Raw genomic sequence first — 24,536 nt, forward strand, 5'->3', positions numbered from 1 at the left:
TTGTGTGGTTGGGTGTGTGGGAGTATAGGGGGTGGGTTGTGTGGGTGGGTGGAAGTATAGGGGGTGGGTTGTGTGGGTGGGTGGAAGTATAGGGGGTGGGTTGTGTGGGTGGGTGGGAGTATAGGGGGTGGGTTGTGTGGGTGGGTGGGTGGGAGTATAGGGGGTGGGTTGTGTGGGTGGGTGGGTGGGAGTATAGGGGGTGGGTTGTGTGGGTGGGTGGGTGTATAGGGGGTGGGTGTGTGGGAGTATAGGGGGTGGGTTGTGTGGGTAGGTGGGTGTATAGGGGGTGGGTTGTGTGGGTGGGTGGGTGTATAGGGGGTGGGTTGTGTGGGTGTGTGGGTGGGTGGGAGTATAGGGGGTGGGTTGTGTGGGTGTGTGGGTGGGTGGGAGTATAGGGGGTGGGTTGTGTGGGTGGGTGGGAGTATAGGGGGTGGGTTGTGTGGGTGGGTGGGTGGGAGTATAGGGGGTGGGTTGTGTGGGTGGGTGGGTGTATAGGGGGTGGGTGTGTGGGAGTATAGGGGGTGGGTTGTGTGGGTAGGTGGGTGTATAGGGGGTGGGTTGTGTGGGTGGGTGGGTGTATAGGGGGTGGGTTGTGTGGGTGGGGGGGAGAGAGGGGGGGGTCAGACTTTCAGAAGCCCCGACTCCGTGTTTGAGATTATGGAAAATGGACGCGGAAAAAAAACAGTCCGTAACCACAGAATTGTCAACGGCGAACGGGCTGAATTTAAACTCCATACCATCACGGGATTTTCCGAAGCCCTCGTACCCAGAGCGACGACCAAAAGAAATTGATGCACACGCCAGAGTTGTCATTCCAGAGTGCATCACGAGACTCTGAACCGCTCGTGTCCCCGTGGCAAGCCCACGAACAGGAGAGAGGGAGAGAGAGAGAGACAGGGCAATCCAGCCCCTCTCGCGGACGGCAAACGGATAAGTGAAGTTTAGTACGAGGGGGTTGGTTTCATGACACGGGGAATTCACGCTCGGCTGTTACAGCCGTGGCTTTATATTCCCCACGTAAGCCACCTCCAAGCAAGGCTTTCACTCCTCTCTGTGACAGACTGCAGACGCTGTTGGCTCACCACCAGCAGCAGCAGCAGAAGCAGCAGCTCAGCCCACGAGACCTGATTTCTCTGCGTTTTGTAGCGCGATTGCTTAAACGGACGACGACCATCAACGAACGTCGAGAATTGACGGCCTGTCAGTCGGACGGCTTCAGGCACATTCGTGATCCAGATTATCTGTGACGGAGTGATTCGGTGGCCCGGGCCGGGCCGGGTGGGTGGTTGGGTGGCTTAGGGAGTGTGGTAGTGCACGTACACGCGTGCGGGGTCCACAGCAGGTGCTGCTGGTGGTGGTGGTGGAGTTGTAGGCTGGAGGCGCGCGTGAGTTGTGTGAGCTGTATCGCGTGCTGAGAGTCGAGAGGTGTTCTATCTGGGCAGTACAGGTTCTAGAGGCAGTACAGGTGCTGGAGTACAGATACTAGAGACAGTACAGGTGCTAGAGTACAGATATTACAGACAGTACAGGTGCTAGAGTACAGATACTAGAGACAGTACAGGTTCTAGAGGCAGTACAGGTTCTAGAGTACAGATACTAGAGACAGTTCAGGTGCTAGAGTACAGATACTAGAGACAGTACAGGTGCTAGAGGCAGTACAGGTGCAGATACTAGAGACAGTACAGGTGCTAGAGACAGTACAGATACTAGAGGCAGTACAGATACTAGAGACAGTACAGGTGCTAGAGGCAGTACAGGTGCTAGAGGCAGTACAGGTGCTAGAGACAGTACAGGTGCTAGAGACAGTACAGGTGCTAGAGGCAGTACAGGTGCTAGAGGCAGTACAGGCAGTACAGGTGCAAGAGTACAGATACTAGAGACAGTACAGATACTAGAGACAGTACAGATACTAGAGGCAGTACAGGTGCTAGAGGCAGTACAGATACTAGAGACAGTACAGGTGCTAGAGGCAGTACAGATACTAGAGGCAGTACAGGTGCTAGAGACAGTACAGATACTAGAGGCAGTACAGATACTAGAGGCAGTACAGGTGCTAGAGTACAGATACTAGAGACAGTACAGGTGCTAGAGGCAGTACAGGTGCTAGAGGCAGTACAGGTGCTAGAGGCAGTACAGGCAGTACAGGTGCTAGAGTACAGGTGCCAGAGGCAGTACAGGCAGTACAGGTGCTAGAGTACAGGTGCTAGAGACAGTACAGGTGCTACAGGCAGTACAGGCAGTACAGGTGCTAGAGGCAGTACAGGTGCTAGAGGCAGTACAGGCATTACAGATACTAGAGGCAGTACAGGTGCTAGAGGCAGTACAGGTGCTACAGGCAGTACAGATACTAGAGGCAGTACAGGTGCTAGAGACAGTACAGGCAGTACAGGCAGTACAGGTGCTAGAGGCAGTGCAGGCAGTACAGGTGCACGAGGCGTCAGCAGGTGACATTGCACGCCGGTCTCCGTAGCACGGCGGCCGCCCGCGGTGCCCGCGTTGTGTCGCCATGCGCCGTGGACGCGTGGCGCCCTGCACGCTGTTGGCCGGCCTGCTGGCCGGCGCGTGGCTGTGCGCCGTGGGGGTCGCGGTGGTGGCCTGGGTGGAGGTGAGGGCCGGGATGGAGGAGCTGCACGAGGTAAGAGGAGCTTCACCACGGAGCCAGCATCGCGACGCGCGTGTTTGCGGGTTTTGTTCCGGCTTTGGCAGATTTCGTTTCGAGGCTCAGAGTGTGAGGCCTTCATTGGCGTAAATGAAAGGGAATTATAAATTAATGGAACCCCACCCCACCCCCACCTTAAAAAAAAAACCATCCCCAAGATAAGCACGGAAAAATCGCGAGTTGACAATTGAACCGAGAGACGAGGATGAGGCACGCGGAGATTGGGGGTGGGGGAATGGGGGGGGGGGGGTGGTGGTGTGGGTGGGGGTGGTGGTGGGGGTGGTGGTGTGGGTGGTGTGGGTGGGGGTGGTGGGGGTGGGGGTGGTGGTGTGGGTGGTGTGAGGGCGCGGTGTGGGTGGTGTGGGTGGTGGAGGTGGTGGTGTGGGTGGGGGTGGTGGTGGTGGTGAGGGGGGGTGGTGTAGGTGGGGGTGGTGGTGGTGGGGTGGTGGTGTGGGTGGTGTGGGTGGGGGTGGTGGGGGGGGCGGTGTGGGTGGTGTGGGTGGTGGTGTGGGTGGTGGTGGTGGGGGGGGTGGCGGCGGTGGTGGTGAGAGACGGGAATCTGAACGGCGCCGAATCTCGCAACTGACCCGTGGCGAGGTTGACCTCGCGCTGACCGCCGAGGCAAGGGTCAGCGAGGCTGGCTGGGGGTTGTGGGTAGCGACTGGCCAGCAGGACGGCGCTGAGCGAGATCGACCACTGCGTCTTCTTCGCACGGATTCGGCAAATGTAAAAAAAAAGTATCCCCGAGACAGGCCGTGGGGCAGCGCGTCCTCCAGCGGCGAGCCGATCGTCCTTGTGAGCGCCGTCCTCAACACTGCGAAGAGCAGCGAACAACAACAACAGCAGCAGCAGCAGCTAAAAACTAATTTCTCGGACCGGTTTCGACGCGCGGGTGTCTCAGCAGCAGGGACTTTAACGGCGCTCCCTTTCTTTGATCCACCCGCAGACTGCCTTGGGCAAGCTGGTGAAGGCCGAGAAACTGAAGCTCCGCGTGGAACAGGAAGGTGAGCGTGAGAATCGACGGCGGTGCGAGGCGCGAGACCCCGGTCGAGGGGAATCCGAACCGCGCATCACCAGCGTGGTGAAGTATGGTCAAACACCCCCCCCCCTTCCTCCCCCCTCATCCTCCTGCGAAGTACGGGGGAGGGGTGAGGAGGCCTTCATCCAGCAGTAGATTGAGATTGATCGTCGTACTTTAGATTGTAAATGTTGTGGCTTGGCTCTCCAACACACAACCGGTGTACTGTGCTAGTATAATACACTATACACTACACTACACTATACACTACACTATACACTACACTATACACTATTATATACTACACTATACACTACACTATACACTACTATACACTACACTATACACCACTATACACTAAACTATACACTACACTACTATACACACTACACTATGCACTACACTATACACTACACTCTACACTACTATACACTACACTATACACTACACTATACACTACTATATACTACACTATACACTACACTATACACTACACCACTACACACTACACTATACACTACAATATAAACTACACTACTACACACTACACTATACACTACACTATACACTACACTATACACTACACTATACACTACACTATACACTACGCACTACACTACTTTACACTACACTATACACTACACTATACACTACTATACACTACACTATACACTACACTATACACTACACTACTATACACTATACACTACACTACTATACACTACACTACTATACACTATACACTACACTATACACTACACTATATACTACACTATACACTACACTATATACTGCACTATACACTACACTATACACTACACTATACACTACACTATACACTACTATATACACTACACTACTATACACTATTACACTACACTCTACACTACACTATACACGACTATAAACACTACACTATACACTATACACTGCACTACTATACACTACACTATACACTACACTCTACACTACACTATACACTACACTATACACTACCCTATACACTACACTACTATACACTCCACTATACACTACTATATACACTACACTACTATACACTACACTATTACACTACACTCTACACTACTATACACTACACTACTACACACTACTACACACTACACTACTACACACTCACCTACTATACACTACACTACTATACACTACTATACACTACACTACTATACACTACACTATACACTACGATACACTACACTATACACTACACTATACACTACTATACACTACTATACACTACACTACTATACACTACACTATACACTACTATACACTACACTATACACTACACTATACACTACACTATACACTACACTATACACTACACTATATACTACACTATACACTACACTACTATACACTACTCTACACACTAGTGCTGTGCTAGTGACGCATTGGCCACGTTCTGTTTACGCGACACAACCCTTACTAGTTGGCTGTGTCGGGTGGTGGCGGTTTTAACGACACAACATTTATATATTTATGCGATCTAACACCCCCAAAACAACCTCTATTATGTATAATATTGGTCGCGAAAGGCCGCCAAGCGTTAGACTGAGATGGTTTTGCTGCTAACAAATGTTCAAACGATGGGCCACTTTGTTGAGCGGCTATAATTTGTGGCCAGGTCGCGTGTGAAAAATAATTTCACATCCCAGCGGGGCTTTGCCTGGTGGTGATGGTGGATGATTCAGTGTTGTGTTTTTGTTTGTGTGAATTGTTTACCATTCTGATACAATGCACTAGTATCGTGTTTTTTTGTGTGTGACTGTTTGTTGTTGTGACGTTCTTACCCCTGGCCCCGACTGGACATCTGTGGGGAAAAAACAGAGCTTTATAGCTCATCGGCTTTCTCTTGCAGCAGACGTACATAAACATTGCGGTTCTGAGATTGATGGAGGGGCCCTAAGGGCTTATAGGCATCGTGGCGGCGGGCAGAAGGGGGAGAGAGATTATTACGCTCTGCTGCTAAACTTCTGCAATGACTCATCAATCAATGAAGATGAAGACTTAATAAAGTAGTACATTGGGGACTTTTCTTTTTTAAATAGCTCACGGAATTACAATGATGATGCCGACGACGATACATCACCAATCAAAGTTGTAGGGCCCTGAGGCGCCGAGGCGCTGGGTGGGATTTCCCTAGCCGCGATGAATTTTCATCCCCGAAACTTCGCTGTCATCCGCTGGGAGGGAGTCGGGTCGGGGGTTTGAGGGGTGTTTACTAATTGTAATGTTACCATAAAAATTGGCAAAAAAATAACTCAAAAACTTTATCGTGTAACCAGGTTAAGGCGCCACGGAACAATTCAGCTTTCTTTTCAGAAGCGACCTCGCTATCACGAATGATAGGTCTACGAAGTGGCTCATCACCACCACCAGCATCATCATCATCACGTGGACATTGAAAGCAGCAGCCGATTACTCTAAGCGCGTGATGTTGATGCCAAATGTGGAGGGGAAACCCGGGGAGCCCGGGGGAAAATCCTCGCTACCACGGAGAGAGAGAGAGAGAGACACGCAAACTCCAAATATACAGCAGCAGCAGGTGTCAGGGTAGTGATCGAACCCACGGCGTCCTGTATACCTGGCGAGGTAGTTAACATATTATAGCCACCGTGATGATGACGATGAGAGAGACACGCAAACTCCAAATATGCAGCAGCAGGAGTCAGGGTCTGGATCGAACCCACGACCTCCTGTATATCTGGCGAGATAGTTAACATCTCGCAGCCACCGTGATGATTAGAGAGACACCGCAAACTCCAAATATACAGCAGCAGCAGGCGTCAAGGTCGGGATCGAACCCACGACCTCCTGTATACCAGGCGAGGTAGTTAACATCTCGCAGCCACCGTGATGATTAGAGAAACACCGATAATTCCAAATATACAGCAGCAGCAGGCGTCAAGGTCGGGATCGAACCCACGACCTCCTGTATACCAGGCGAGGTAGTTAACATCTCCTAGCCACCGTGATGATGATGACAAAGAGAGACACGCAAACTCCAAATATACAGCAGCAGCAGGCGTCAGGGTTGGGATCGAACCCACGACCTCCTGTATACCGGGCGAGGTAGTTAACATCTCACAGCCACCGCAGCGTACATACGTCACAACGTGCTGATCGTGATGAGAGGAGTTATCATTATTATTGTTATCATTATTATTGTTATCATTATTATTGTCATCATTATTATTGTCATTATTATAATTGTTATCATTATTATTGTCATCATTATTATTGTTATCATTGTTATTGTCATCATTGTTATTGTCATCATTATTATTGTCATCATTATTATTGTTATTATTATTTTCATCATTATTATTGTCATCATTGTTATTGTTATCATTATTATTGTCATCATAATTATTGTTATCATTATTATTGTTATCATTATTATTGTCATCATTGTTATTCTCATCATTGTTATTGTCATTATTATTGTCATCATTATTATTGTCATCATTATTATTGTCATCATTATTATTGTTATCATTATTATTGTTATCATTGTTATTCTCATCATTGTTATTGTCATCATATTATTGTTATCATTGTTATTGTCATCATTATTATTGTTCGATAGCCACCACGCCGTTAACGATGCCTCTACCTGCTCTGCTCCTCGCTTCAGACGAGCGGCTTGCAAGCACTGCACCGACCCGGGGCCCAGACGGGGACACTGAAAGACCTTCCGCTCATCTCACACGTAAGTTCACTCAGCACGTGTCACGTGTAAGTTCACTCAGCACGTGCCACGTGTAAGTTCACACACCACGTGTCACGTGTAAGTTCACACACCACGTGTCACCTGTAAGTTCACTCAGCACGTGTCACGTGTAAGTTCACTCAGCACGTGTCACGTGTAAGTTCACTCAGCACGTGCCACGTGTAAGTTCACACACCACGTGTCACGTGTAAGTTCACTCACCAGGTGTCACCTGTAAGTTCACACACCACGTGTCACCTGTAAGTTCACACACCACGTGTCACGTGTAAGTTCACCCACCAGGTGTCACCTGTAAGTTCACTCACCAGGTGTCACCTGTAAGTTCACTCACCAGGTGTCACCTGTAAGTTCACACACCAGGTGTCACGTGTAAGTTCACCCACCAGGTGTCATCTGTAAGTTCACTCACCAGGTGTCACTGTAAGTTGACTCACCAGGTGTCACCTGTAAGTTCACACACCACGTGTCACGTGTAAGTTCACTCACGAGGTGTCACCTGCAAGTTCACTCACCAGGTGTCACGTGTAAGTTCACACACCACGTGTCACGTGTAAGTTCACTCACGAGGTGTCACCTGTAAGTTCACACACCACGTGTCACGTGTAAGTTCACTCACCAGGTGTCACCTGTAAGTTCACACACCACGTGTCACCTGTAAGTTCACACACCACGTGTCACGTGTAAGTTCACCCACCAGGTGTCACCTGTAAGTTCACTCACCAGGTGTCACCTGTAAGTTCACTCACCAGGTGTCACCTGTAAGTTCACTCACCAGGTGTCACCTGTAAGTTCACACACCACGTGTAAGTTCACTTACCAGGTGTCACCTGTAAGTTCACGCACCAGGTGTCACCTGTAAGTTCACTGACCACGTATCACGTGTAAGTTCAATCACCAGGTGTCACGTGTAAGTTCACTGACCACGTGTCACCTGTAAGTTCACTCACCAGGTGTCACTGTAAGTTCACTCACCAGGTGTCACCTGTAAGTTCACTTACCAGGTGTCACCTGTAAGTTCACACACCACGTGTCACGTGTAAGTTCACTCACCACGTGTCACCTGTAAGTTCACTCACCAGGTGTCACTGTAAGTTCACTCACCAGGTATCACCTGTAAGTTCACTCAGCACGTGTCACGTGTAAGTTCACTCACCAGGTGTCACCTGTAAGTTCACTCACCAGGTGTCACTGTTAGTTCACTCACCAGGTGTCACGTGTAAGTTCACTCACCACGTGTCACCTGTAAGTTCACTCACCAGGTGTCATCTGTAAGTTCACTCACCACGTGTCACCTGTAAGTTCACTCACCAGGTGTCACCTGTAAGTTCACACACCAGGTTTCACGTGTAAGTTTACTCACCACGTGTCACCTGTAAGTTCACACACCACGTGTCACCTGTAAGTTCATACATAAGTTCTCACACTCACACTCTCCCTCACACTCACACTCTCACACTCTCTCACTCTCTCACACACTCTCTCTCACACTCTCACTCTCTCTCACACTCACACACTCTCACACTCACACTCTCTCTCACACTCTCTCTCACACACTCTCTCACACTCACTCTCTCACACACCCTCTCTCACACTCTCACTCTCTCTCAAACTCACTCTCTCTCACACTCAAACTCTGTCTCACACTCTCTCTCACACACTCTCTCACACTCACTCTCTCTCACACTCTCACTCTCTCTCACACTCTCTCATACTCACACTCTCTCTCACACACTCTCTCTCACACTCACATTCTCTCACACTCACACTCTCTCTCACACTCACACCCTCACACTCTCTCTCACTCTCTCACACACTCTCTCTCACACTCTCACTCTCACTCACACTCTCTCTCACACTCACACTCTCTCTCACACTCTCTCTCACTCTCTCACACTCACACTCTCTCAATCTCTCTCACTCTCTCACCCTCTCAATCTCTCTCACTCTCTCACACTCTCTCAATCTCTCTCTCTCTTTCACACTCTCAATCTCTCTCTCTCTCTCTCCGCTAGACGTGAACGTGGCTGCACGGCAGCGCTCCCGCCTGGCCTGGGGCGACGGCGGAGCCGGCGGCAGCGTTGCGAGCCTGCGAGGCGGCATGCTCTACGCCAACGGCAGCCTCACCGTGCCGCGCGCGGGCAGCTACTTCGTCTTCTCGCAGGTGGGCCGACGTTCAGCGCCACAGCACCACCGGCTTGGCTATCGTACGGTGCGTGCGAGAGGTTCAACGTGCGCACGCGTACACCTGTGCATACACACACGTGTACACATGTACACGTGCACACGTACACGTGTACACGTGTACAACAACAACCGCCATTCGCCACAATGTGGCGGAGACGTCACACCACGACGCTTGTGCCAGGCCATGTGCACCTTGAGGCCACGTGAAGTGTCGAACGCCCGCTGGCAGGAGGTCACGGGGCAGACCCAGCAGGTGCCATGGGTCGACTGACTGAGATGACTGAGATGACTGGCTGGTGCACCACCTGTGCCCCCTACTGTGCCAACCTGCTGTGCTTTAGCCACCCGGCGCTCCGCTCGTTGTTGTGAGCGTCGCTCCTCCGCCCTCCATTGTTGTTGTTGAAAGGCGACTGCCTCCAACTGCCCAATAGCAGCGTCCTTCACGAGCCTCCTCCACAAAGGCCAATCTTGACACCGCTGGTACCAGTCATCGGCAAGTCCACTCAGCTCCACGTCCTATTGTACCACATCACTCCATCTCTTCTCTAGCCCGTGCCGCGCCCATTTAGCCCCCTCTATCCAACCAAGCAAAAGCTGTTCAGGCATGCGGTGGCTGGGCATGCGGGCTACATGACCCAGCCAACGCAGCCTTGCCTGCCGGAGGAGCTCACCGATGGGACTTTGCCCAGATTTTACAAAGATTTGTGCGCTCCTCACACAATCCAGCCTGGTTAAACCCAGGATGGATCGTAGGCAGGCCAGCCTAAATGTTTCCAATCAGTGAATATGCTCCATTAGGGGGGTCCTCCTTTCGCAAGCATAGTGAAGGGAGGGAATGACCATGGCCGAGAAGACCTGAAGCTTAGTGCGGAGCGACAGAACAGGTAGCTTCCACACAGCGTTACGCAACCGATGAAAAGATAATGCCGCTCGACTGATTCTGAGTGCGTCCTCTGCTGTCAAACTGGAGCCAGTCATGAACACACTGCCCAAGTATGGGAAACTCTCTCCACAACTGCCCCATCACCGATTGGGAGTTGTGGGGGTGGAGTGCCGATGGTAGAAAATACCCAGGCAGGTGCTTAGTTTTGGTGGGGCTGATGGTAAGGCCCCACCTCTGAGTTGCACGCTCCAGTTTCAGCAGCAGCGCCTCCAACTCCTCCTCTGATTGAGCAGCAATTACCAGATCATCGGTATACATAACGTGGTTGAGCAATAGGGAGCCATCCCTTGACCGCACCCGGGCATCGATCAGCCTCCCATTTTATCTGTACCAGATAGAAATTCCTCTGGTACAGCCATAAAAGTCTTCACGAACTACGTGGTCAAAAAAGATGTTAAATAATGTTGGAGCCAGTGGACATGCCTGTCGCACTCCAAGGTGAACGGGGAATGGCTCCGACTCCCGGCCAAGTAGTTTTACTCCGAAAGCACGAAGAACAACCCAGAGTCCAGGCCTACTGATGGTATCATAGGCCTTGACCAAGTCAATAAAGCAGAGATGTTTGGTCTTGTTGGAATTGCCTACACTTCTGCTGTAGCAGAATGACAGAGAATGTGGCATCTGTGCAGGACTGCCTTTTCCTGAAACCGCATTGGGGCTCCGCAAGCCTCTCCTCAGCGTGCCTGGCAAGGTGATGTTGAATAATCCTTTCCAGGACCTTTCCCTGAGGAGTGAGATGCCCCTGTAGTTGTTACAGTCTGCGTGGCCCCCCTTCTTAAAGAGGGGGACCACCAGGGCATCCTTACAATATTGCGGAACACGTCCAGTGGTCCAGACTATGATGTCATGATGTCATGTATGGAAGTCTGTGCACAAACGCCACCCTCCCTCAGCATTTTGCTTGGGAGATCATCTCTGCCCGGTGCCTTTCCTGGTCTCAGACTCTGGATCGCCTTTAGTACTTCCTCAACAGATGGCACCTCAGCCAGCCACTCACAGGGGGTGATTTCTTCTTCCAATATTTGAGGCACCGCAGCCTCAGCAGGGTCATCCCCACTTTGTCCCATGATGCTTTGCATATCGATGGATTTCCCCTTCGCCAGGACTTCACAGAAATGCTCAGCAAAATCTGCAAACTTGTTCCTGGCGGTTGGGGATTGGATCACCGTTTTTTCCTCTAATGATGGTAATAGGTGTATCGCTGCAGGTTACTTTTTTGATGTAGTTAAATAGCGATATGTGATCGTGGGCCATTGAGGCAGACTCCATCTCCTCAGCAACCCGCTGCCACCACCCATCCTTGCAGCGCTTCCCGGCTCTCCGACCCTCCGAGTGAAGGCTGCGGTAAGCCTCCTCATTCTCTGACATGGGATGCTGTAGACGATGAGAGTGGGCCTGTCGCATTTTCTCAACCAGCTTGAACACCTCCTCTGTCAGCCAGGTCTGGACCACATACCCAAAGCAGCCATTCCAGCTGCCTGAGTCACAGTCCTAAACCTCGCACATTTAGCCTCGACATCAGGAGGAGTGGGGGACGATGCCAACCCCAGCCGCAAGCGATGATGAAATTCTCGCTTGCAACTTTCATCAGCTAGCTGAGACCAGGCCACCTTAGATTTGAATGGGGTGCTGGGTGTAGACCCACCACTGGAGTGGAAGAATGGCAGGCGCATCATACAGATGACAAGTCGATGGTCAGAGGGCAGTTCAGCTCCACGGTAGGTCCTGGTGTCAAGGACATGGGCCTGTATTCGCTGTTCCATCACTATGTAGTCCAGCAGATGTTCTTGCTTGGACCCGGCATGCATCCATGATGCTGTGTGGACGCGCCGATGCCGGAAAAGAGTATTGGTAATTACAAGCCCATGGGCTGCACAAAAATCTATCAACCTCCTACCGTTGTTATTGAACTGATCTGGCCCATACCTTCCAATCACTCAAGACAAGGACCCAGCATCATGACCAACTCGGGCATTGAAGTCACCCAACAAGATGACTCTATCCAGAGGGGCCACTTTAGCTAGCACCTGTGACAGGAGGTCATATTAGGCATCTGACTCATCGGCCTTGCCTGCATCCCTCCACGGATGTTCGTCTTCGGTGGAGGCATAAGTAACCACGACCACCACTCCTCACCTTCCGTTGATGGGAAGGTGAGCCCAAAGTAGCCTGGGGCTTACAGCTTCCCAAACTTCACCACCACGCCCCCTTCATTCTTTTGTTCAGAAGAAGAGCCACTCCCTGTTGTTTGGTAGTCTCCTGCCACGAGTAGAGGACTGTCCACCCCTCATGGTGGCAGGAGCCAGAACCGGTCCACCGGACCTCCTGAATACCACAGAGATCCAGGCGGTACCGGTCCAGCTCCCGACAGAGGAGTGGCAGCCTCTCCTCCGGAGTGAGCGTTCTAACATTCCACGTGGCCATCTGTAGTGGCTTTTTGTTGTTTCTGGAGGAGCCCCGAGGGTAAAGATTCAGTCTCCTGGTACATACGCGTACACACACGTGTACGTGTACACCTACACACACGTGTACGTGTACACATTGAGAGTGCAGTTTGTTGCTGGCCACTTGACATTTTGGGGCTTTGGGCCTGTGCTCGTCAAACTCAATCATCATCGTCACCATCGCCGTCATCATCGCCATCGTCATCATCATCATCACCATCGTCATCATCATCACCATTGTCATCAACATCATCACCATCGTCATCATCATCCCCATCATCAACATCATCGCCATCGTCATCATGAGCCTGGTGGTGGTGGTGGTGGCTCCACTGTTGGTCTGTAACCCAGCGCTGGTGACACAAGGGGTTGCTGGATCGCCGCTGGAATGTCGCGACACTTCCTTGGGGGGCCGCGGAGGTGGCAGCCGTGCCTGGCTCGCCAGGTGAAGGCGGCGTAGCAGGAGCGTCATCTCCACCTGTTCCCTCTGTGTGGGATCGAGTGTTGCTCCCTTGCACACGGCTAAATACGCAATGCATTGCGCCGACGAACACCGTCATACGTAGAGGACCGCAGAGCTTGGTGGGGGATCGTTAGCAGCGACGGCTCCTCGCCACCGCGTGGCCCCCTGACGCCTCCTTTGAGTCGCCCCCTGTCTCTCTCTCTGAGTCGTCCTCTCTCTCTCTCTGAGTCGCCCCCTGTCTCTCTCTCTGAGTCGTCCTCTCTCTCTCTGAGTCGCCCCCTGTCTCTCTCTCTCTGAGTCGTCCTCTCTCTCTCTCTCTCTGAGTCGCCCCCTGTCTCTCTCTCTGAGTCGTCCTCTCTCTCTCTCTCTGAGTCGTTCTCTCTCTCTCTGAGTCGTCCCCTCTCGCTCTCTCTCTGAGTCGTCCTCTCTCTCTCTCTGAGTCATCCTCTCTCTGTCTCTCTCTCTGAGTCGTCCTCTCTCTCTGAGTCGTCCCCTCTTGCTCTCTCTCTGAGTCATCCTCTCTCTCTCTGAGTCGTCCTCTCTCTCTGAGTCGTCCTCTCTCTCTCTGAGTCGTCCTCTCTCTCTCTCTGAGTCGTCCTCTCTCTCTGAGTCGTCCTCTCTCTCTCTCTGAGTCGTCCTCTCTCTCTCTCTCTGAGTCGTCCTCTCTCTCTGAGGCGTCCTCTCTCTCTCTGAGTCGTCCTTTCTCTACTATTAGTATCACCATCGTCGTCATCACTTCTCCCGTTGATCAACCACCGCATCCCCCCACAGGTCCAGCTGTACCACGTGGCGTGCGGACGAGTGAGGGAGTCAGCACACGTAGAGGTCGTCCACTCTGTCCGCGTGACCACCGCCACCACCACCACCGCCGCCACCACCGCCGACACCACCGCCGGCAGCGGCAGCGGCGGCGGTGCCGCCACGGTCATGAGCACCACGTGGGTGCCCTGCGCGTCGGCCGCCAGCGCCCGACCCACGTGGTTCCAGAGCAGCCACCTGGGCGGGGTGTTCCACCTGCAGGCCGGCAGCTCGGTGGCCGTGCACGTGACCCACGGCGACGTCGTGGCGGACAAGAGGGAGTGGAACTTCTTCGGGGCGTTCTTGCTCTGACCGCCTCCTCCATCTTCCTCCTTCGTCTCGCTCCTCCTCCTGCTCATCCTCATCCTCCTCCTCATCCTCCTCATCCTCCTCCTCCTCCCGTGGCGTTTGCTGTCGAAGATTGGGAGGTCGCCCTCCACCAGAGCCGCTGGCACGCAGATGCTCAGCACCCCCCCAACCCCCACACCCCTCCAAACCCCCAACCCCCCCAACCCCCCCAACCCTCCCCCCGTCCCCCAACACCCCCCCCAACCCCGCTGCCCACCCCCCCAACCGCCCCCCACCCACAACCTCCCACTTCCCCCAACCCCGCCCCCCACCCGGATGTCCGGTGCCCACCTGGATATCCGGTGCCCACCCGGATATCCGGTGCCCACCTGCTTAACTGACATCCAGGTGGAGAGCCACCAGGAACATTCATCGAGACGTCCTGCGTGGCAGGGTCAACAACGCACTGCCTGGGATATAACTCAGGCAGACGCCTCTCAAACCCTGCCTGAACAACAACAACAAACACGAGTGAACGCTTGATTTGAAGCTTTCGTGACTGCAGGAATCCATAATCTTTGGTTCTTTCGGCAACGTCGCGTAGGAATACAATGAAATAAAATAAGTCACGACGTTTCGATCGCAACACAAGCGGTCATCCTCAGGAGGAAAAAAAATATAATCTACCAGTGGAACTGCTGAACCAGCTGTTCCACTAGCTGTGTTGCGATCGAAACGTCATGATTTATTTTATTTTATACCTACGTGACTTTACCGAAAGAACCAACGAGTATGAAAATTAACAGTGCCAAAAAAAAATACGTTTTCGGTTTGTTAGGAACAAAAATAAAATGACTGGGATTGGCTTTTTTTCTGTTTGTTTCCACGTAAATTCAAAGAGTGCGGAATATTGCGTCGGTCAGAATCGTCGAGTAACATTTCGGAAATGCGTTAACGGGGAAATATTTCACCGTCCCGGACATCACGGACCACGTGGTCACCAACGCTGTGGTTGACCGCGCAGGGGAGTTTCTGGAAGGGCGCGTGCGGTTATTTATTTATTTATTCATTGCTCACCCCAGCGCCGGTTTCTACGCCGTGTGAAATCTGAGCGCCGAGTTCGCAGGTTCGAACCCAACCTCGGCCTCGAAATAAAAAAAAAATATATTTTTTTGTTAAATATAAGTTTGAGTTTATTTTGATTTGTTCTACACACGGGTGATGTTGGTGGCGTGTAGCCACAATCACGGCTATTCTACACGGGAGATCCGTGGTGTGGCGTGTGTATGTATGTTGAACTTCTTTCCGACCGTACGTAGCCAACCGTGCTAATCGGAGGTGCAGTGTTAAGTCTATGGGTAGTGTTGAGTCTATGGGTAGTGTTGAGTCTATGGGCAGTGTTGAGTCTATGGGCAGTGTTGAGTCTATGGGCAGTGTTGAGTGTATGGGTAGTGTTGAGTCTATGGGTAGTGTTGAGTCTATGGGTAGTGTTGAGCCTATGGGTAGTGTTGAGCCTATGGGCAGTGTTGAGTCTATGGGTAGTGTTGAGTCTATGGGCAGTGTTGAGTCTATGGGTAGTGTTGAGTCTAAGGGTAGTGTTGAGTCTATGGGCAGTGTTGAGTCTATGGGTAGTGTTGAGTCTATGGGTAGTGTTGAGTCTATGGGCAGTGTTGAGTCTATGGGCAGTGTTGAGTCTATGGGTAGTGTTGAGTCTATGGGCAGTGCTGAGTCTATGGGCAGTGTTGAGTCTATGGGCAGTGTTGAGTGTATGGGTAGTGTTGAGTCTATGGGCAGTGTTGAGTCTCTGGGCAGTGTTGAGTCTATGGGTAGTGTTGAGTCTATGGGCAGTGTTGAGTCTATGGTGCAGTGTTGAGTCTATGGGCAGTATTGAGTCTATGGGCAGTGTTGAGTCTATGGGTAGTGTTGAGTCTATGGGTAGTGTTGAGTCTATGGGTAGTGTTGAGTCTATGGGTAGTGTTGAGTCTATGGTGCAGTGTTGAGTCTATGGTGCAGTGTTGAGTCTATGGTGCAGTGCTGAGTCTATGGGCAGTGTTGAGTGTATGGGCAGTGTTGAGTCTATGGTGCAGTGTTGAGTCTATGGGCTGTGTTGAGATTTGTTTATTCAAATCAAACAACCCCACAGAAGAAGAGAAATCCCCACGAGGCTCGAACGCCCCTGACGCAAAATCGCATTGCCCGAGCGATTTCCTGATGGCGATTTGCTGATCGCGTGGCCACTGAAGCACTGCCGAAGATTCCGCTGTCCTCTTTGGTTTTTATTGACAGTGACGACGACGATGATGACGACGACGATGACGACGATGATGACGACGATGATGATGACGACGATGATGATGACGACGACGATGATGATGATGATGACGACGACGATGACGATGATGACGACGACGATGATGACGATGACGACGATGATGATGACGATGATGACGACGATGATGACGACGACGATGACGACGATGATGATGACGACGATGACGACGATGATGATGACGATGATGATGACGATGACTGCGGCACCCTCCGTCACGCGCCCGGGCTGCTGCGGCGGCTGCCTCGAGGGAGCGGTGGCGCAGCGGTTAGCGCCGCGCCGCGCGCCCCGGCGAGACCCCCGATGTGCCACTCCCGCTCACGGCCACCAGCCCCGTGCCTCCCCTGGTTCAACTCGCGACCCTAGCAACACAAATGTTGTGCCCGGGTGCCGATGCCTAAACATCGCCGGCGGTGCTACGTAGGTGCTACTCGCTAACAGCACTTGCCCCAGCAGTATGGTGAGGCTATACGGCGGGGGTGGGGTGGGGTGGATCTTCATCTTTGTTGTCGTCCACCGTGCGTGGAGCGGTGGTGTCATGGACAGCGCCGCAGCCGAGTTAGGGCGAACAGGCCCCCTAACGTGAACCGCTCTCATCGGGGCCTCCCCTAGGTCGACTCAGCCTCTAAACAAATTGACCACTTGATACGGCGTGTTAAAAAAAATTCATCAGCGGTTGACCGGGCGTGTCTCGACGCAGCCAACGCCGTCTCCTCGCGTGCGCCGTGCGCGCCTCCACTGCTGCTACTCGCAAGCAGCAGCAGCAGCAGCAACTCGTCATTCTAGATTTGAAGCTTCTCGCGACCGCAAGGAACCATGCTCTTTTGTGCTATTCGGTAAAGCAACTCGTAGCCCGCGGCCATTGCAAGAAGAGGCGATCGGGCGGAGCCTACGCGTGCCGTGATCGCTGCGAGGTGGACGGCTAAGGCGGTGAAGATTGCCGAGGTTTCCATTGCCAGGGCAAAGTCGCGCGGACACCTCGTAGACTTGTGGGGCCGTCCATAAATGACGTCACGCGATGTTGAGGTTCAAACAACGAGTAGATTCCCTTTTTGCAAGGTATCAAGTCTGCGTTGGCCACGCACAGCACTTGTGGCGAAGCACGCAAGACAAACGTGACCCCGATAATGTATGCATTGTCTTTGAAACCGATTGGCCATATGCCAGAGGGGCCGTCCATATATGACGTCACGCGAATTTGAACGATTTTGACCCCCACCTCCCCCCCCCACCATGGTCACACGGCGTCACAAAAAGTCAGACCCCCCCCCCTCAAATATGACGTCACAAAGCTCTGCCCCCCCCCCCCCCCAAAAAAACATTTCTATTTAAAAAATAAACCATGCTTCAAATGGCTTAAAACTATTGTCATTGTAGTGCGTATTTAATGTGGCGCTGCGCTATGATGTTGTAGGAGAAAACATTTATTAAAAAGTCTATTTAATTAAGTAGAACGTGTTGTCTGTATTTATTTAAAGTTGCGCATTTTGATGTGACGTCACATTTCTCAAACCCCCCCCCCTCCCCCTCGTCACACATCGTCACAAATGTCTGACCCCCCCCCCCCTCCCAGGTGCGTGACGTCATTTATGGACGGCCCTTTGAGAGCCGCCTCCAAAGGGCCCCACCAACTCTCCCTGCCAGGGCAGGATCAAGGCACTGGGGCTTTAGGGAGGCGTCCATAAATGACGTCACGCACCTAGGGGGATGGGTCGCCAGTTGTGTCTGGAGAGACACACCTGGCGATGGGTCACCAGGTGTGTCTGGAGAGACACACCTGGCGATGGGTCGCTAGGTGTGTCTGGAGAGACACACCTGGTGATGGGTCGCTAGGTGTGTCTGGAGAGACACACCTGGTGATGGGTCGCTAGGTGTGTCTGGAGAGACACACCTGGTGATGGGTCACCAGGTGTGTCTGGAGAGACACACCTGGCGATGGGTCGCCAGGTGTGTCTGGAGAGACACACCTGGCGATGGGTCACCAGGTGTGTCTGGAGAGACACACCTGGCGATGGGTCACCAGGTGTGTCTGGAGAGACACACCTGGCGATGGGTCGCTAGGTGTGTCTGGAGAGACACACCTGGTGATGGGTCACCAGGTGTGTCTGGAGAGACACACCTGGTGATGGGTCACCAGGTGTGTCTGGAGAGACACACCTGGTGATGGGTCGCTAGGTGTGTCTGGAGAGACACACCTGGTGATGGGTCACCAGGTGTGTCTGGAGAGACACACCTGGCGATGGGTCGCTAGGTGTGTCTGGAGAGACACACCTGGCGATGGGTCACCAGGTGTGTCTGGAGAGACACACCTGGCGATGGGTCGCTAGGTGTGTCTGGAGAGACACACCTGGTGATGGGTCGCTAGGTGTGTCTGGAGAGACACACCTGGTGATGGGTCGCTAGGTGTGTCTGGAGAGACACACCTGGCGATGGGTCACCAGGTGTGTCTGGAGAGACACACCTGGCGATGGGTCGCTAGGTGTGTCTGGAGAGACACACCTGGCGATGGGTCGCTAGGTGTGTCTGGAGAGACACACCTGGCGATGGGTCGCTAGGTGTGTCTGGAGAGACACACCTGGCGATGGGTCACCAGGTGTGTCTGGAGAGACACACCTGGCGATGGGTCGCTAGGTGTGTCTGGAGAGACACACCTGGCGATGGGTCACCAGGTGTGTCTGGAGAGACACACCTGGTGATGGGTCGCTAGGTGTGTCTGGAGAGACACACCTGGCGATGGGTCGTAGTGGTGTCTGGAGAGACACACCTGGCGATGGGTCACCAGGTGTGTCTGGAGAGACACACCTGGCGATGGGTCGCTAGGTGTGTCTGGAAAGACACACCTGGCGATGGGTCACCAGGTGTGTCTGGAGAGACACACCTGGTGATGGGTCGCTAGGTGTGTCTGGAGAGACACACCTGGCGATGGGTCGTAGTGGTGTCTGGAGAGACACACCTGGTGATGGGTCGCCAGGTGTGTCTGCAGAGACACACCTGGCGATGGGTCGCTAGGTGTGTCTGGAGAGACACACCTGGTGATGGGTCGTAGTGGTGTCTGGAGAGACACACCTGGCGATGGGTCACCAGGTGTGTCTGGAGAGACACACCTAGCGATGGGTCGTAGTGGTGTCTGGAGAGACACACCTGGCGATGGGTCACCAGGTGTGTCTGGAGACACACCTGGTGATGGGTCGTAGTGGTGTCTGGAGAGACACACCTGGTGATGGGTCACCAGGTGTGTCTGGAGAGACACACCTGGTGATGGGTCACCAGGTGTGTCTGGAGAGACACACCTGGTGATGGGTCACCAGGTGTGTCTGGAGAGACACACCTGGTGATGGGTCACCAGGTGTGTCTGGAGAGACACACCTGGTGATGGGTCGTAGTGGTGTCTGGAGAGACACACCTGGTGATGGGTCGTAGTGGTGTCTGGAGAGACACACCTGGCGATGGGTCGCTAGGTGTGTCTGGAGAGACACACCTGGTGATGGGTCACCAGGTGTGTCTGGAGAGACACACCTGGTGATGGGTCACCAGGTGTGTCTGGAGAGACACACCTGGCGATGGGTCACCAGGTGTGTCTGGAGAGACACACCTGGTGATGGGTCGCTAGGTGTGTCTGGAGAGACACACCTAGCGATGGGTCGTAGTGGTGTCTGGAGAGACACACCTGGCGATGGGTCACCAGGTGTGTCTGGAGACACACCTGGTGATGGGTCGTAGTGGTGTCTGGAGAGACACACCTGGTGATGGGTCACCAGGTGTGTCTGGAGAGACACACCTGGCGATGGGTCGCTAGGTGTGTCTGGAGAGACACACCTGGCGATGGGTCACCAGGTGTGTCTGGAGAGACACACCTGGTGATGGGTCGCTAGGTGTGTCTGGAGAGACACACCTGGCGATGGGTCGTAGTGGTGTCTGGAGAGACACACCTGGCGATGGGTCGCTAGGTGTGTCTGGAGAGACACACCTGGCGATGGGTCACCAGGTGTGTCTGGAGAGACACACCTGGTGATGGGTCACCAGGTGTGTCTGGAGAGACACACCTGGCGATGGGTCGCTAGGTGTGTCTGGAGAGACACACCTGGTGATGGGTCGCTAGGTGTGTCTGGAGAGACACACCTGGCGATGGGTCGTAGTGGTGTCTGGAGAGACACACCTGGCGATGGGTCGCTAGGTGTGTCTGGAGAGACACACCTGGCGATGGGTCGCTAGGTGTGTCTGGAGAGACACACCTGGCGATGGGTCACCAGGTGTGTCTGGAGAGACACACCTGGTGATGGGTCGCTAGGTGTGTCTGGAGAGACACACCTGGCGATGGGTCACCAGGTGTGTCTGGAGAGACACACCTAGCGATGGGTCGTAGTGGTGTCTGGAGAGACACACCTGGCGATGGGTCACCAGGTGTGTCTGGAGACACACCTGGTGATGGGTCGTAGTGGTGTCTGGAGAGACACACCTGGTGATGGGTCACCAGGTGTGTCTGGAGAGACACACCTGGTGATGGGTCACCAGGTGTGTCTGGAGAGACACACCTGGTGATGTGTCGTAGTGGTGTCTGGAGAGACACACCTGGTGATGGGTCGTAGTGGTGTCTGGAGAGACACACCTGGCGATGGGTCGCTAGGTGTGTCTGGAGAGACACACCTGGCGATGGGTCGTAGTGGTGTCTGGAGAGACACACCTGGCGATGGGTCACCAGGTGTGTCTGGAGAGACACACCTGGCGATGGGTCGTAGTGGTGTCTGGAGAGACACACCTGGCGATGGGTCACCAGGTGTGTCTGGAGAGACACACCTGGCGATAGGTCACCAGGTGTGTCTGGAGACACACACCTAGCGATGGGTCGCTAGGTGTGTCTGGAGAGACACACCTGGCGATGGGTCACCAGGTGTGTCTGGAGAGACACACCTGGTGATGGGTGGTAGTTGTGTCTGGAGAGACACACCTGGTGATGGGTGGTAGTTGTGTCTGGAGAGACACACCTGGCGATGGGTCGCAAGGTGTGTCTGGAGAGACACACCTGGTGATGGGTCGCTAGGTGTGTCTGGAGAGACACACCTGGTGATGGGTCGTAGTGGTGTGTCTGGAGAGACACACCTGGTGATGGGTCACCAGGTGTGTCTGGAGAGACACACCTGGTGATGGGTCACCAGGTGTGTCTGGAGAGACACACCTGGCGATGGGTCACCAGGTGTGTCTGGAGAGACACACCTGGTGATGGGTCGTAGTGGTGTCTGGAGAGACACACCTGGTGATGGGTCACCAGGTGTGTCTGGAGAGACACACCTGGTGATGGGTCACCAGGTGTGTCTGGAGAGACACACCTGGTGATGGGTCACCAGGTGTGTCTGGAGAGACACACCTGGTGATGGGTCGTAGTGGTGTCTGGAGAGACACACCTGGCGATGGGTCGCTAGGTGTGTCTGGAGAGACACACCTGGTGATGGGTCACCAGGTGTGTCTGGAGAGACACACCTGGTGATGGGTCACCAGGTGTGTCTGGAGAGACACACCTGGCGATGGGTCACCAGGTGTGTCTGGAGAGACACACCTGGTGATGGGTCACCAGGTGTGTCTGGAGAGACACACCTGGTGATGGGTCACCAGGTGTGTCTGGAGAGACACACCTGGCGATGGGTCACCAGGTGTGTCTGGAGAGACACACCTGGTGATGGGTCACCAGGTGTGTCTGGAGAGACACACCTGGCGATGGGTCGTAGTGGTGTGTCTGGAGAGACACACCTGGCGATGGGTCGCTAGGTGTGTCTGGAGAGACACACCTGGTGATGGGTGGTAGTTGTGTCTGGAGAGACACACCTGGCGATGGGTCGCCAGGTGTGTCTGGAGAGACACACCTGGCGATGGGTCGCTAGGTGTGTCTGGAGAGACACACCTGGCGATGGGTCGCCAGGTGTGTCTGGAGAGACACACCTGGCGATGGGTCACCAGGTGTGTCTGGAGAGACACACCTGACGATGGGTCGCTAGGTGTGTCTGGAGAGACACACCTGGTGATGGGTCACCAGGTGTGTCTGGAGAGACACACCTGGTGATGGGTCGTAGTGGTGTCTGGAGAGACACACCTGGTGATGGGTCACCAGGTGTGTCTGGAGAGACACACCTGGTGATGGGTCGTAGTGGTGTCTGGAGAGACACACCTGGTGATGGGTCACCAGGTGTGTCTGGAGAGACACACCTGGTGATGGGTCGTAGTGGTGTCTGGAGAGACACACCTGGCGATGGGTCGCTAGGTGTGTCTGGAGAGACACACCTGGTGATGGGTCACCAGGTGTGTCTGGAGAGACACACCTGGTGATGGGTCACCAGGTGTGTCTGGAGAGACACACCTGGCGATGGGTCACCAGGTGTGTCTGGAGAGACACACCTGGTGATGGGTCACCAGGTGTGTCTGGAGAGACACACCTGGTGATGGGTCACCAGGTGTGTCTGGAGAGACACACCTGGCGATGGGTCACCAGGTGTGTCTGGAGAGACACACCTGGTGATGGGTCACCAGGTGTGTCTGGAGAGACACACCTGGCGATGGGTCGTAGTGGTGTGTCTGGAGAGACACACCTGGCGATGGGTCGCTAGGTGTGTCTGGAGAGACACACCTGGCGATGGGTCACCAGGTGTGTCTGGAGAGACACACCTGGCGATGGGTCGCTAGGTGTGTCTGGAGAGACACACCTGGCGATGGGTCACCAGGTGTGTCTGGAGAGACACACCTGGTGATGGGTCGTAGTGGTGTGTCTGGAGAGACACACCTGGCGATGGGTCGCTAGGTGTGTCTGGAGAGACACACCGGATGGATCTCATTACACTGTGAAACTAAACATGTGTTTTTTTGTTCCTGGCTACTGAGTGTTATTTTGTAATTGCTTATGCCTAAAAAGTATATAAAATGGCTATTATTCCCCACAAACTTTGCTTTTGTGACCAGGACGGTGATATTTTGAAATGCACCGATTGTCAATGAGAACACGTGGTGCGCATTTGTGTTATATTCCTTCACGTAAAGGCCTGGTCACTAAAGCAAAGTTAGTGGGGAATAATGCCCATTTTTCCATCCTTTTAAGGCATAAGCAATGAAAAAATGACACACAGCATGCCATGAACAAACATTGTGTCACGTAGCGTTATATTTGCGTGTGAACATTGTACCGTTTCTGTGCGACCAAGTGGGTATGGTGAGTCATACTCATTTCATGCTCCTAAAGCTAGTCGTGCAAATGCGGTGTGTAAATAGTCTGAACAGTTTATGTTATGGTGATGCTGCTACTGCACTGGGCAGTGATGCACAGATACAAATAATAATAATAACAACACTAAACGAATTCCCTGTCAATGACAACACTGCACTGTGGCCCTACAATGAAAAACAACAGAACGCACGACGTTTGGGGCGATAGCCAAGTGTGTGAATGAGTGGGCGATTGAGTTGGTGAGTGATTGGGTGAGTGGATGAGCTGGTCAGTGATCGAGTGAGTGAGCGGGTCAGTCCGAGTGAGCGAGCGAGTCAGCGGGTGGGTGGACGAATTGGTGAGTGAATGGGTGAGTTTGATGAGCTGGTCAGTGATCGAGTGAGCGAGCGAGTCAGCGGGTGGGTGGACGAATTGGTGAGTGATTGGGTGAGTGGATGAGCTGGTCAGTGATC

The 24,536-nt window shown here is 53.2% G+C and overlaps 1 protein-coding gene across 1 annotated transcript; it reads left to right on the plus strand.

Moving 5' to 3' along the window:
- Positions 1 to 3,226: 3,226 nt before the first annotated feature.
- LOC116955445 (tumor necrosis factor ligand superfamily member 14-like) lies at positions 3,227 to 14,732 on the plus strand. The gene is made up of 4 exons (XM_076052927.1): positions 3,227 to 3,663; positions 7,336 to 7,410; positions 9,444 to 9,592; positions 14,237 to 14,732. Exons 3-4 carry the CDS (start codon positions 9,530 to 9,532, stop codon positions 14,573 to 14,575), a joined length of 402 nt encoding a protein of 133 aa, XP_075909042.1. The 5' UTR covers positions 3,227 to 3,663; positions 7,336 to 7,410; positions 9,444 to 9,529; the 3' UTR covers positions 14,576 to 14,732.
- The last annotated feature ends 9,804 nt before the right edge of the window (positions 14,733 to 24,536 follow it).

Source organism: Petromyzon marinus, chromosome 59 (genome assembly GCF_048934315.1).
Source record: "Petromyzon marinus isolate PM22_M1 ecotype Great Lakes invasive population chromosome 59, UKy_Petmar_22M1.pri1.0, whole genome shotgun sequence".
In the NCBI taxonomy this organism is placed as follows: Eukaryota; Metazoa; Chordata; class Hyperoartia; order Petromyzontiformes; family Petromyzontidae; genus Petromyzon; species Petromyzon marinus.